We start from the raw sequence: 14,878 nt of genomic DNA on the forward strand, positions 1-14,878 counted from the left end.
CCGAACGAGCAGCCGCGGATCTGCGCCAGCCGCAGCGCGCGGTTCGGACAGAGCCCTGCGGGACGCGCCGGATCCGGCGCGGTCTCCGGCGAGCCGGAGCTCGAAATGCTCGCCGCGGGCCGCGGAGTCGGGCCGGCAGAGCCGGAGTGGGGGAGGTCCTCGGCGGCGGGGGAGCGGGGGGGACTAGTCTGGCGGAGCTGGCTCGCGGCGGCGGGGACCGGAGAGAGAGGGAGATGGGCCGGCCGCGTGCGCAATGTGAACGTTAAAGAGGACGACGTGGTGGGGAGATAATAAGCAAAAACCGAATTTAAATGGGGTTTCGTGGCTATTTATTCGTACTTTTGTACTTTCGCCCCTGAAGTTTTCCCGGCCGCATGTGGCGCCGCGCATGGGCAAATTGCATGGCATGGGTGCAAGATCGAAAAGGTAGGGGCAGTTGTGTACTGATTGGTCTACTTTCGCACGAGCCATGACCTACCGGCACGCACTCCCTTCTCTTTTTCTAGTTTTGGGTGTGAATGCCTAGATGTAAAGAGATGGGTACTGTTGTGAAGCACGAAAAGCGGTTTATTGGAACATTATTGCTCACTGCTCAAAAGGCGTATAGTGGAGTAGGATACTATGTACTATGATGTTGATGTTGGTACGAATTTAGACAAAATACATTGTCCTCCCCCCGCAAAAAAAAAAAAAAAATACATTGTCCTCCTACGTCGTGCAAAGCATTGCTCCGACAACCGGTCGATACAACAACAGAATGTACCGTGGGTGTTGTTCTTGGACCCTTGCACATATTTGTACTGTTTTATGTCTTTCGAACAATATATATCCGTGGTTGAGTTCTTCGTGTATGTTTTGTTGGCGACAAGTGTCCCATTGGTGGTCGTCTTGCATAAAGTGTGTAAAACTCTATTGCATGTGAAACGAGAGACTAAATAAACGACTCTCCTATGATTTTTCTTCTTTACTAGCATGTTGGCTGAATGTCATCAACTGAATGATCTTACACCACATCCAACAATTCACCTTTAGCCTATTATCTTTTTTCTCATGTTTAACCGTTTCGTCAGCTTGGCTGCTCTCTGTGTAAAGGTGTTACCGTGTTGAGTACATAAGTGTAATTCTATTGGTGAGTGCACTGTCTACAAAAAGGTCAAGGTCTGCAGAGCGGATTGGGGCGCGTCGTGCAGAGGGGCGCCATGCCCGGTAGCCCGATGCAGCTGCGCAGGTGGCCGAGAGCAGCATGTGCTCAAGCAGGTGGTCGAGAGCAGCAGGTGATCGACTCAGACCTTGGATTTAGTTGGGCTTTCTATTTAGGGACACAAGGGGCGGGAGCTCGTACTGAATTCAGTTTGGTAGCGCTAGAGGGGAGCAGCAGGTGGCTAGAGGCAGGAGCCGGTGGATTTCCGCAGCAGATCAAGCTTCGTCCGGTGAGCTCGAGCTCGGCTTGATCCTGGTGACCACTTGTTACTGGTGGCAATTCTTCTCGTCAGCACTTGTCACTACCCAAAACAGAGACATTCCTGACGGCTCTGAACCGTCGGGAATGGGTGTCAAACCGTCAGGAATGTGTTTTCGTGACGACGTCCGTCAGGAACAGGCCGTCAGGAACAAGGCGTCAGGAAAGGTGTTGAATCCTGACGGCAACCGTCACGGAAGCTTATTCCTGACGGGAATTCCTGACGAGCCTCGTGAGCTGCTGTAGGGGACGTAGCTGACGGTCTGGTCATCAGGAAAGAACGTCAGGAATAGTCATTCACCTGAAGAAAGAATAGCGCTGGAGCATCCGTCAGGAACATAATTAAGCATAGCAGACCAGAATTCCATTAAACATTTTTTTTAAACTGAGTACAGAAGGCAGATTCAACAATCATATTCAGGCACAAAATATACATCGCATGCATTACAACCGAGGTTCACAAAATCACAATCCATTGCCATATCTGCAAATGTACACATTACACTCCATTTGGACCACACATGTAGCTGCACGGTATACACTAGTACACTACATGTACCTGAATAGTAGCCATTAAAAAATGGCTAGCTGCATTGTTGAAGCAGCAGATTTGATCCAAGACACTACACTAAATAACTCTACTGAGTTGGATTTGATCCAAGACACTACACTAAATAACTCTACTGAGTTGGATTTGATCCAAGACGCTACACTAAAATGCACTGGGCTCAGCAATGAGAAGTATGAGCATGGTCTTCAGCAAGTGGAGAGGTTGTCAGCCGAATACTACCAGCCTGCTCTTCAGCTTGGGACGATCCATTTACCTACAAGAACAAAACGTATGTGCATATGAAGTACTTGCACAGTTGCAGCAGGCTTGAACCAACAAGGATAAGAGGCATGATTAAATGCATATGTCAAGTCTGTGTATAAGAAGTACTTGCCATGATTAAAGGTTCTAAACCAGACATATTTTACACAAATCCTTATCTGATTAGACATGACAGTAGTCTGATGGATGCCTTGTTTGATGACATAATGGCACTTCTGCATCCCAAGTGTAGAACAAACAGAAAGTTAGTAAGCAAGTGAAATGAAAGCAATAAGATATCTCAATAAACCTAGGATCCTGGCACAACCAGCATCAAGTATCTCTTACATTACTCTCAAGAAACCGAGAAGAAGGCCATGTTGCAGTTTATTTATGCTCAGAAACAACCATTAATAGCAGAACTGTAATATACATGTGCAGAACATATATTATTGCCAAGCTTGTGCAAAAGACTATGATTGGTAGCAAAACAGAAGAATCAGAGGTAATAGGGACTACATACCAGATAACCATCCATTAGCTTATCATGAGATACAAGATGTTTAGGTATTAATATTCTCGTCTTGTCAAATACAACCTGAAGTGAAACAAATGTTTAAGCATGTGTGAAAAACATACATAAACTATCTAGGTATGCAACGTGATCACGAAATTTAGATATCTAGAATTGGGCATATCAGACCCCAGCCTATGTAGTAAGATTCAGCTAAGCATCGTCATTGACAAGTGCACTGATGCAGAAGAAACAGAAGCATGCGATAGAATTTGGTTCCGAATACAACCTGAAGCTTGTTGATGTTGAATCAAACTATGCAGTAGTGGCAGCTGCTGCAAACATGCCCAATGCTGTTGCGTCCAGGTGCTGGGGCGTTTACAAGGAGACACTCTGAATCCTGTTTCATACAGCCTGCAGTACAGAAACAGAGACAATCAGAATATCCTGTGTACATGCCAACACCACCAATTGAGCAATACAAAGACCAAATAGCACAAATATGAGGGAAATTAAACCCCATAACTTCTCGGTATTGTAAGCTTGTACTAGCAATCTATGAACACCGACATGTGCTTGGAGAGATCTAGGACGAACCACTTCGAGATTTCCCCATCCAACCTTGTCTGCGGTAACAAAATAAATGCATCTAATCACAGAATGAAACCATAATAGATCATAATAATTTCACACCTCACCTCATGCTCAACTGAAGCGGCACCTGCAACCCAAGGGACTGGCTGTGACAATGGTCGCCGGCACTTGGAAACATGAGAGGGACCATCTCCATGTGTTGGTTGTTGCAACGGTTGACCGAGTAAACGGCTGCTCAGATCTGAGTTGCGGCCCCTGGATCTACGTGTCGCCGGTGCCCCTCGGGCTGGGCGAAGCTCGGCAAGGGAGGGAGGCCGAGGAGAAGGGTTCAAGATGGGGAAGGTTCGAGGCGATGGATGGGAAGGGAGGAAGCTTAATGGACAGGGGAGAGAGAGGCGGCGGTGGGCGACCGGAGCAGGGGCAACCAGCGGCGGATGGCGAGGGAGGGAGGCGGCGCACGAGGCAAACCATGGTGCCGGCCGGCGCAGGAATTTTCACCTAAGGAACAGAAGCACGGATGTGGAGAGGATAATGACCTGGAATATTAGGGATTGTGACTCAGTCACGCCATTAAACCACCTGCAGCGCGCGCGAAAGTGCAAAATATTTTCCCACCCGAGCGACTAAAACGCGCGAAGGTATACCGCCTCCCTAATTTCTTCTTCCTGACGGATCTGTTCACTTCTTTCCTGAAGAGTGGTTCGGGACCGTCACGAGCGACTGCAGCCGTCAGGATTTTGTGCGTTTGGGGTAGTGTGTTGTAGCATACCTCAGGCTCAGGATATGATCATGTCCCAAGCCCCTCTACTAGGAAAGTTAGTTTGCCTCCTAACTTTGTAGTATGACTATGTATAATTAAACTGATCCTTGTGATGCTGATATTTTTTCTAGATATTCAACTAAACTTTATAAAGTTTAAATTTCACTAATCCTAGAACGCGAGGTAATGTGAACGGAGGGAATATCATGATTAATCATGTGGCACATGACGAGCCGTTTTGGTGCATGATGAGCCAGACGATCGGCATCCTGTGCTAGTACCTAACCTGTAGCAGCTGGCGCGTCCTAAATTTATATTGCCCCTGCATTGAATTCGTAGACATTCTTTGTACAATCGGGTGACCTCCATTACATTGTATATACACATACATAAAGAAATTTCAACGAGCCATTAAATGCTAAGGAATCATAAGATCGCCACCCATTGCCTTATTTGATAAACGGGCCACTCAAGCCCGGGCATACATCGTCCATGCTCAGCGTATCCCTCTTGTGGACATAATCTTCTCTTTTTTCCCGAGAATAACATGCTTATTCACATCATTGCTCCCATGGCAAAAATTGGCATTGGATAAAACACTTGTTAACACCACATAAATTGTATAATTACTACTGGTTAAACTAAGCAACATAATCCTATTGTAGAAATTTCTCAGGATATTTTTTGGACCCGAACTTCTATACAACTTCCTATATATAGATACTGAAATTCATGCAAGTACTATAGTATATATATATATAATCGATACAATCTACTTTGTAGATATACATGATTTGTTGTTATAGTCTTTCCTTATGTTTGTATGGAGCTCATTTCAGTACAAACCTCTCGTAGTCAAATTTATAAAAATATAAATTTTCACCATAAAATATAGTTCTACATTAGCATGGATGTATTTGCGGTGTTAATTATTCGGTTGTATAACAATAAACTTCGAGTTTTTGTATTACTAACACAAATATGGTTAATATTTACCCCAAGCTCTTTGACACTATCAAATATTTGGCCACATTGTTTTTACTCGATACAAATTGATAACACAGAACAAGATTGAAAGATAGTCTGATAGATTTTACCTTACAATATCTCTTATGAATTGTGATGAGACAAAAGCATGTTTGCTGCGACTTGTATTCATCATTCTGAAAAACAAAACAGTCATCGACATAGCTATGCTTTTTCTTATGCCTCCCGACTTCCCATGGATATAAAAGTTGACTCATGTGCTCAACAATTGACTACATGATGGCTAAATAAAATGTAATTTGAAGAAAAGATAAAGTGGAATATGTGGTAGCCAATCTTTCATGATTCTCAATGTTATGAACTCAAACTTTGGTCATGACTTTCTTCATTTTCATTTCTTCTCAGTATGTTATTTTTATTTTTAATTATGTTGTTGTTTCCTATTTATGTTTTTATATGTTTACTCTTATTATTTATGTGTTCCATTAATATGTGTTAATTTGGTATTTATGTTTATTTTCTCTTATACAAAGTATAATGAGAAAATATGAATGTATAAATATAATAATGCGTGAGAATCAATGAATACACGTGGTACATCAGCGTAATAGGTTGGCACAACAAACTTTTGAGTTGTCGATAGTTAACGCAACAAAAAATTGTATATATGCGAAGATTACAACCCGTAAGGTAGTATTTAGTGCGTCAACTTTTGATTTAAAATTGGCGTTGGCTATTTCATGTGAAGTATATTTCTGATATTTGCGAGAAACATATGAGCTTGAGCCTCGTGAAGACACAATGTGTGTTATCGCAAGTGAACATTCCGCAGTTAAAGATCATTACAGAGTTCGTAATGTGCAAGTACAAGTAGGAGCGCTTTTACTAAGACGACCTCAGCCCAACATTGGTCATTACTAGGTCAAACGATATATAATACGCTTGGGCTCTATAAGTCTATAACCATCATTATCCTACGTCGTACCCTCCTCATTTTCCCATTGACCTATGGTCTATGGACACTCCTCATTGTCATTGTTTTATGGTAAAAGCGACCTTGCTTACTCATTTTGCATCTCGCCAGGGTTGTCCCGGCAAAATATCCAGACAACTGGAAAGGAGATCGGATTCAGAAGAAGCAGTTCGGTACGGGGCCCTACGTATTTTCTGGACGCACAAATTTGCTACGCACTTGGAGCCCGCAAAGACCCGAATATTCACCTGCTCCTGGGCCCGGCTCCGAAAGCACGGGCTGGGCTGCAGCGGCTGCCCTGTCCACCTCGCCCAGGATGCTCCTCCGTGCGGGGCCCACGCGTCATCGGTTGACCTGGTGACCAGCCCGGCGAGCTGATGTGACGAGAATACCCTCGAGACCCTGTGCAGGACAACACGGAGAGAAGGGTAGTTTGGTACAGCGATGCACGTTATGGTGGCTCGAGCTTTGTTGGAAGGTGACCTGTGCCGGCTGTGCGTCTCTCTCCAACGCTCGGTGGTCCCTTGGAGAGGCCTGGATGTGTTTTCTCACGAGTCTGCTGTCTGCGTCCTCCAACTTTACATCTTTTTTTATTTTATTAGAATCGGAAGCTAAGTTAGTACATTTTACAGAGTTTAAAGTACTGTAGAGAGAAATGTTTAAGTCTTGGATTTTGAAACGAAGAGAGTACGAAAAACTAGATTACTAACAAGATAAACTGCATGAGCGGTCCCTATTCTTTCCCCGCGCCTTTACTTAACTCCATATTCTTTGAAATTCAATATCTACAGCCTAAATCTTTCGTAGGTAGATTCACGTTAGGTCCTATTTTGCTCCGACCACTTTGACCTGTCTACGTGGCACTTTGACCACTGCCACATCGACGGTAGGGCCCACAAGGGAAATTGTCCATACATGTATATTTACGAAAAGCCCACCATAGGTTGTATTCCATTTTTCCAAAGAGTAAAAGGATGAGGATGATGTCGCTCCTCTCGTCTCACACGCCTAGTTTCCAGCTCACGCCGCGCGCCCTCAACTACCGGCAGCCCAGCACCCTCGACCCTCTTGCCCAATCCCGTGGATGGCGAGGGGTGTGGCGGTGTAGCGACTGTTCTCTAGCCTTCCAAATCATGTGGATGGCGAGGGTGACATTTACACCGGAGTAGAAGGGAGGTAACAGCTTCAGGGTGCCTGTCACATTGCATGGGATGTCGTCCGATGCCGCTCGTGGCCATCCTCCCGTCTACGGCGGGATGCATAGTGTTGTGGCACCCTTTGCTCGAATAAGTTGTTCTACAGTGTGTTAGAAGTGCGGAATTCGTTCTCGAATTCCTCGCAGCCTAGTCGAATGGGACGCCCTTGCAGGCCAACCATGTGCTCTTCCTCACCGCTGGTTGGTTGGCCTAGCCAAAGCACCAGGAGGTCTGGTCGCCGTGCCTTTCGCTCTCGGTCGTTGAAGCCCTTGTCTGCCCTAAGCACGTTTATGTGCATCTAATCTTATTATATGGGTAAGGATTAAATAGGAGTTTTACAATCTTGTATCCTTGTCTCTTTGCCTCATGTCGGTGATCTGCAGGTACCCATATGTGTAAGAATATTCTGTTTCACGGGTTGAGAATACGGGGCCTGATATTTGGGATGCGTTTTCGACCCGTAAAAGCAGGGTTTTAGACAGATTTCCATACCAAACATGATCATGAATACGATGTGATGCATAGTTCATAGTTTTTACATCAAATCGTTGCGATCTTAGCAAAGTTCAGCCACGACAGTACCAAAAAGTTACACCTCGCCGTCAAGCATCGTCATCGGCATCAAGCATCGGCACTGGCAGAGTGATCGAGGACGCCATCACCACCACCAACACCACTCACCGGAGTAGACGCACCACTATCGCTTGCCCTGCGACCTTGACGCAACAGCCTCTTCCTCGTCATGATGTTCTCCTTGGTCTCCTTCCACCATGCCAATTGATCCTCGTCCATGTCCTTGGTTGGCATCATCATGATCTCCTTCTCCTCGGCCAAGAGCTCCTTCATCGCTTTGGTTTCCTTGAGTGCGAGCATCCTCTCATCGAATTGAGCCTTGCGCTTGTCTTCTTCTCGCGGAGCCTACACCTTTGCTAGCTTCACCTCTTTCTTCTTTTCGGTGAAGAGAAGCTTGGTCTCCAACGTCTTCAATGTCAATGTCTCCCTTGACTTCATCATTTGATCCATTTGTCCCGGAAGCTAGATGCCTCGCCTTCAATTTTCATCCTCTCCTTGGCTTTCATGGTGCCCTCGGGCTTGCCTTTGTTCCTTCCACTCTTATCCTCATCTTCATCATCCATCTTCAGAATTGCCTGACTTTTTCGGCGCAGTTTCTTGGTCCCTCAACTTCCACTTGGGAAGATGTTGGAGCAAGTCAAAGCAATGCCTGAATTGAAACTCCTTGTTCTTTGAGCCGGCCATGCCTTTGTACCGCAATTGAGCATACTTGAGCTACACAGCAAAAATATAATCAAAGAATGATCACACACATAGTTTGCACAACAAAAATGGTAGGGAGTGTGAGAAAACAACTTACAAAAATCTTCGGGAACGCATCCACTAGGGGGATTGTCCACACTTGGTCCATTGCAACACTCCAACGAGAACAACAAGGCTTGATCTCGTCCCACCGACCTTGAAGGGAGCGGTAAGATCGATCCGCGAGCAGTTTCGTCCGAGACTTGAGCTTGTGGTATAGATCCTCAATGCATTGCCAATAGGGCTTGCCGGTTTGATCCGTGCCGGTCACTGCATCCAACCCCACCTTGCCCCAAGCACGAATCAATGTCACGTCCTCGATCTCGGTGTAGTTGGACGAGCGCGGCTTCGCCTATTGGGCCACACCCGGCTCAATCTCGACCACTTCATCGCCAATCTCCTCATCAAAGAGAGGAATGCCATCAGCCACGTCCACGGAGGAGTCATTGAGGGCGCTTAAGAATTCCGTTGTAGAAGAATCACTGAACACGTTGCGGGTGTCGTTGACGTCTTGAGGCGGAGGCATCAGAATGAACGGAGGAGGGACGACGACCTTGGGCGGGGGAGGGGGGGGGGTGGAGACGACACGGTTCACGACCCTCGCCTTGGACGACGGGTTCCCCCCGGCCCCGCAGATTTGGTCTTTGTGCGACCCGTCTTCGGCGTCGCGGGGGTCACCGCCGCCGCAGCAATGGCCGGCGCAACAGCGGCCTCCGCTTGGGGTTGATAGACCACCCGCTTCCTCTTCCCCGACATTGTGGCAGAGACCATGGTTGCTACCTCGCCGGAAGCACCAAAATCCGTATTCCAGCGATTATTATACAGGTTTAGACGATTTACAGGCCTCATTAGACTTGCTCTAATATGTATAGCACCACACAGTTGGGGTAGACAAGGAGAGGAGGAGGACCAGACCAGACACCACAGGCGCAACTATTCCCTCTGCCGCCGATGCAGTGAGTGCTGTTGCCTTGGGAAAGCTGACGGGCCCCGATCTGCCAATCATGGCGGCCTGGCCTCGTGGGTGAGGATTCGAGATTTCGAGCAGCTTCAAATCTTCCCGCTAGTTTCCCCCGGCGCCTATCCTCTGCCCGCCGGCCGCCAGCTCCGTCGCCCAGGTAGCGCTAGGCCGTGAGACGACGAGGCCTCTCCGCTCAACGGTGGCGAAGGGTCGGAGGCCCACCTGGCGGGCGGATCGCACGAGGCCAGACCCTCGCGTCGGTACGAGTACACGCTACACCAAAGTCCAGCCAACGCCCCGTCTCGCTTGGGCCTGCAACGTTTTTTTTGCCCCCTCTCGATACAAAGGATCGGCACCGTTCCTCTGGAGCTGGAGCCTGGAGGACTATCACGTGATGACGTCCCCAATTTTCATTTCCTAACGTACACGTAGAATCAATCAATTCTTCGTTATAAATTCCCCTGAAAACCCGGCGCGATTTCAAAATTCGAAAACCCCGTCTCGAGCGGGTGCCAGGCTCTGCCAGCCGGGCCCACGAGCCGCGCCCGGTGGTACTACCAAAAGGGGAGAGGGAAACTGAATCTTGTTTTGGATCTTTGTTTTTTGCTCGGCAGTCGGCGCACTCGAGGCTTCCTTCCTTCATTCGCCTCGCCATTCCCGTTTCCCCTATCTGGCCCGCCGCTGCGGACGACTTCGGAAGCTCAAGAAAAAAGTCGGGGACTAGCGCGCGCGCGCGGCAGCTCGTCCAAACCCTAGCTGGCGGCGGCGGTCCGGGCGGCGATGAGGAGGGACGCCTTCTCCAGGGCCGCGGAGGACGGCTCCGCCACGCGCGGCCGGACGCCCGACGGCGGGGGCGGCCACCGCCGGTCGAGGAGCCTGAGCCGGTTCCCGCCGCCCTCGCCGTCCCCGGAGGACGCGCCCACGCCCTCCTCCAGGTTCGTCACCAAGGTCCGCGGCGCGGGGTTCCCGGAGATCAGCCTCGACGACCTCGCCGACGAGTTCTTCCGCGCCCGGGTGGAGTCCGAGGACGACGACGACGCCCCGCCGCGCGGGCGGGGCAGGTTCCCGGCGCCCGCGGAGGAGCAGAAGGGGGGCCGCGGCGGGCGGCGGGGCTCCACCGCGCGCTACGCCAGGGAGACGGAGTCCTCCAGGCAGCGCGAGCGCTCGGTCTCCCGGCCTCCGCCCGACCGCCGAGCCGCGGCTGAGAATGGCGGCGCCGCCAGGAGGCAGAGGTACCCCTCGGTAGATCGGCGCGCCCCGGTCGGCAGGCAGAGGTACGCCTCCGTGGACCGGCAGCGCTGGTGCGATTCGGATGTAAGTTCTGGCAGCGTTTTGGTGTTCGAATCTATTTACGAATCTACTAAATAGCAATTGTTGGATTTTTTTTATCTGAGTTAATTTCAGGTTTCAATTTATAACACTGCTTGAATTTATTTATAACACTGTTTAATTCTGTCCTCGAGTATATCTGATTAGATTGAGTAGTAGCTGCTCCAAATAGGCAGATATGCATGTTAGTAAATAAACGCTGATATTTCCAAGTAGAGGCAAAGTTTATTCGCCATTATTTCTGACGACGAAGTCAGAAACGATCAATTGTTTATGTTCTAGGTTCTATACTGTTCCTTCTTACCTGCTTTCAAATTGTCTTCCACGTGATTAAGTTTTTTCTTTCTCTGGTATGATGATTCATGTGTGTTGCGGAAACGTGTTTAGATCTATCTCTGGATATTCTGAATTCGATATTAGATTGCAGGAAGTGTGGAATTATGTTATACAACAGATCTAAGGATATTGCCATTGTTGGTTTATGTTTGTTGTGGAAGAGCACAAACCAATTTGGACAATAGGGTATTTTCGTTGTAAATGTGAACAGTTTATTAGTTTGCATTCAGCAGTATTTCAGGGCAATGCCTATTCTTCTGTAACAAAACAAAAGAGTTTGCTCTGCTTGATCCTTTTCACTTGGATAACATTATCACTATAAACTCAATCTGTTTGATCCTTTGAACGACAATGTAGTTGAAATTAACTATATCCCAATGTTATCTAGTAGTATGAATGCATGAAGTTGATTATTCTGCTTTGTTATTGCCAGTGTTCCTTCTAGCTTGAACTCACTTCCACTGCCGCACCTTGTTCAATTTCCATCAAAATCCTCATTAACCTACTTCCTTATTTTGCATTTTGGTCCTGCACTTTGTTGCTCCCATTGTTTGCCTTTTAGTTTGTTTTACTTGAATAAGCTAGAATATTTAACTTGTATTCCTGCAATTCATTGCATCTACTATGTTTAATGCTGCTTCTGACTTTCTTTTCCATTTCTGGTTGCAGAATGATATGGATTTTTCTCACCGGTCTGGTTCTAGGGGCACAAATACCAAATCGAGCACTGGCCATACCGTGCAGAATTCATTCAATAAATCCAAAGTAAATCAAACTCTGAGGAGGTCCACAAGTCAAAATGATTTTGTACATTTACGAGACAGCGGCTCAGTGAGTACCTCACATCTAGTATTTTTTTTGTGCTGTTGGAAACTATAGATCACTGAAAAAGCCCTGCTATTTATTGATGCAAAGAATGGTTAATCTATTGACTGTTAGCACCTCTGTAAAAAGTTGTACTGCAGTTGGTGCACATCACAATTAATTTATGTTCCAGCGATGTAACACGTAGTATCTCATAGTTTATTTTGACATTGCCATGTGTTACAGGCTGATTTTTTTTTTTTTTTTTGTATTTTCATGTGGTTAAAGTTCAACACTGAATATCTTCATGCTGATTTTCGCAGAGCCATTCTTCACTAACTGACGATGAATCACGGGATGCTCACTCATTTCATAGCAGCGCTCACAGTGGAGCTCAGGCTGTTTATGCCCAGGAGAAGGTAGATTTCACAATATTCTTTCAAATTTCCACAATCAAATTTTAGAAGAGCTAACGTTTTAAATATATTTTATGTTCTCATTCGAGCAAGCAGTCAATTGCAAATGATGGTTCAAATGTGCTGTATGATGTGATGCGTAAAGAAGTGAGGCAAGCCGTTGAAGAAATCAGAACTCAGTTTGAAAAGGTATCTTTTGGCATGCTAAGTTTTCTAGGAACCTTTGGTTATTTTTCTTTTGCTGAATAATTCCTTCAAGTTGTTTATTTTACAAAGGTTTTATTATTAACATAAGTTCAAGGTCTAACCGTGGCCCCTTCACTCCACTGTCTAAAGAATCTTTAGATATTTCACGTTAGTGTTGCTTTATAATTGCACAGAATAGATCTTGATCCCTTGATAACTTATTTTTGGAGCATAGCTCTAGGTGTTTTAGTTTCTGATCTAGACCGTCAGAAAGACTTGAGGTTAATTTCTTGTGTCTCTTGTCGTGGAGTAAATCACATGATGAACTTGTAGCCTTATCTGTTGGTGTATTTTAGAGCCAGACCATGAAAAGTATATCTGTTGAATTGTCATCACTCATCATGCCTTCTGTTTTGTCCATGCCTAAGCTCTTGTCTTGCCCATCTGCTACCTGTAGCAATGCTTTTTATACAATTCTGTCACTTTGATTTTCTTATCTTTGACCACACATTTTCAGGCTGTGACAAAATCTGAACCTTTAGAAAAGGTAAGAAGTGATGATGTCCAACCAACCCAGGTTATTGGTGAGCTCCGTAGGAACTACACTAGCAAATTGGAAGAGGTACGATTTGATGGAATCCAAAAGTTTTTTTCCTTTCTGTGTTTATGCTCAATTCTGTCGATATGTCTTGCAGTCGGAGAAGAGGAAGCAGGAATTACTAGCTCAGTTAGCGGCAGAAGAACAACGTGGTCACGAACTCACAAAAATAGTTAAAGAATTACTGCCTACTACTAAGAAGAACGTTAAACCGGAGAGGCAACCACCACGTAGAAGAGTAAGCTTTCTTGGTCATTTTTTTGTATGTACTTCCTTAAGTTATCAAGAATCTGCAATTCAAATTTTCATGTATCTTTGTTTCAGAGGAGCAATGATAAAGCAAGGGTGTCGAAATGCCTTACTGAAGAGGCTGAGCTGTACTTTGAAGATTTTCTGTCAAATGTTGAAGATACTGATTTTTCATCGTTTGATGGTGAAAGAAGTGACACAAGTTCAAGTAGACGAGATATGGTACATCATGCTATGCCGGAAACTCATGTAGTCCTTCCCAAAGTTGCACCACCTGTTGTCGCAGATGGTGTTGTCCTTCCCTGGTTGCAGTGGGAAACTAGCAACGATCTACATGCCTCCCCAAGCACAACCAAGACACAGGTAGAGATGCTGAACTATTGTTTTTTTTAGGAAATAGTAAATTAATCCATTATTTTCTTATGTTGCACTGCTTGTGTTCGGAATTGCATTTTACACAAAGGGTGAATTGCATGAAAATGGACTAGCTTCTATTCATATATCGTGTATGCTATAGTATAGAATCTTGTTTCAAGTGCCTGATGGAACAACACTTTCAGGACGCAAGCACTGCATACAGCACAAGTAATCACAGCACTAGCAGCCGTGGGAGCTGGAGCCCAGGAGACCATGGCAGCTCAGCTGGCTCCAAAGATGGACTGCTCTCCAGGTTCGACCAGGCTGCGACTCGCCAAAGTAGCTGCCCTGATAACAGCCGGAGCACGTCGTTCCATATGGATGACTATCTACATCTGCGGAGGAGTGAGGATTTCCTCTTCGAGCGATTGAGGCAGAAGCAAAGAATAGACGACGGCGGCCTAACCTTATGCAGGAGATCAACAATAATGTAGATGTGATATGATTCTTCTGCTGGGTGTGGTGGAACATATCTAGTGTGCACAATCGATTAGGTGATTGGGCTATGTTAGGCTAATAAGTGTGTAGATTTAGGACCTGTTTCCTTTGGAGCTAACTTTGCCATAGTGTGCCATAAATTTTTTTTTTGTGTGCCAAAGTTTAGGCGCACAATTTCCTAGCCACACTTTGGCTTGGTAAGAGAATCTTGCCACAGTTATTTAGTGTATGACACATGGAGCATAGTTGTAAAAAATATTTACCTATTGTGTGCCAAACACATGTGGCAAAGCGTTGGCTCACTCTCTGTTCTTTAGTTGACTATGCCTTAACCATATTGGATGCGCAAAGTAGTGGAAAAGTTTCGGAGGAGGCATTTCTGCTCCCGAGCACAGATGCTCTCGTTTTGTGTACCGTCCAGTTTCCATGGGGATAGGTGAAGTGGACAGAGACCCTGTCAGGTACAGTGCGCGGGAACAGCGATGTACGCGTATGATGCGTGCCTGTACGTATCGTTAGGAGGAGACGGCCGTCAG

At 46.3% G+C, this 14,878-nt stretch overlaps 1 protein-coding gene across 1 annotated transcript; it reads left to right on the forward strand.

The window, feature by feature from the left end:
- The first annotated feature begins 10,349 nt into the window (after positions 1-10,349).
- Positions 10,350-14,573, forward strand: LOC124660010. The gene is made up of 8 exons (XM_047197813.1): positions 10,350-10,883; positions 11,904-12,065; positions 12,362-12,457; positions 12,548-12,643; positions 13,158-13,262; positions 13,336-13,476; positions 13,563-13,850; positions 14,048-14,573. Exons 1-8 carry the CDS (start codon positions 10,350-10,352, stop codon positions 14,336-14,338), a joined length of 1,713 nt encoding a protein of 570 aa, XP_047053769.1. The 3' UTR covers positions 14,339-14,573.
- Positions 14,574-14,878: the final 305 nt, after the last annotated feature.

The sequence above is a fragment of the Lolium rigidum genome, chromosome 1 (assembly GCF_022539505.1).
Source record: "Lolium rigidum isolate FL_2022 chromosome 1, APGP_CSIRO_Lrig_0.1, whole genome shotgun sequence".
Classification (NCBI taxonomy): Eukaryota; Viridiplantae; Streptophyta; class Magnoliopsida; order Poales; family Poaceae; genus Lolium; species Lolium rigidum.

Bases quoted from the DNA above. Each gene is read 5' to 3' on its own strand.
- LOC124660010 (XM_047197813.1), top strand. From the start codon at position 10,350: ATGAGGAGGGACGCCTTCTCCAGGGCCGCGGAGGACGGCTCCGCCACG. The intron at 12,458-12,547 runs GTAGATTTCACA...CATTCGAGCAAG, and splicing joins CTGTTTATGCCCAGGAGAAG to CAGTCAATTGCAAATGATGG. The intron at 12,644-13,157 runs GTATCTTTTGGC...ACACATTTTCAG, and splicing joins TCAGAACTCAGTTTGAAAAG to GCTGTGACAAAATCTGAACC.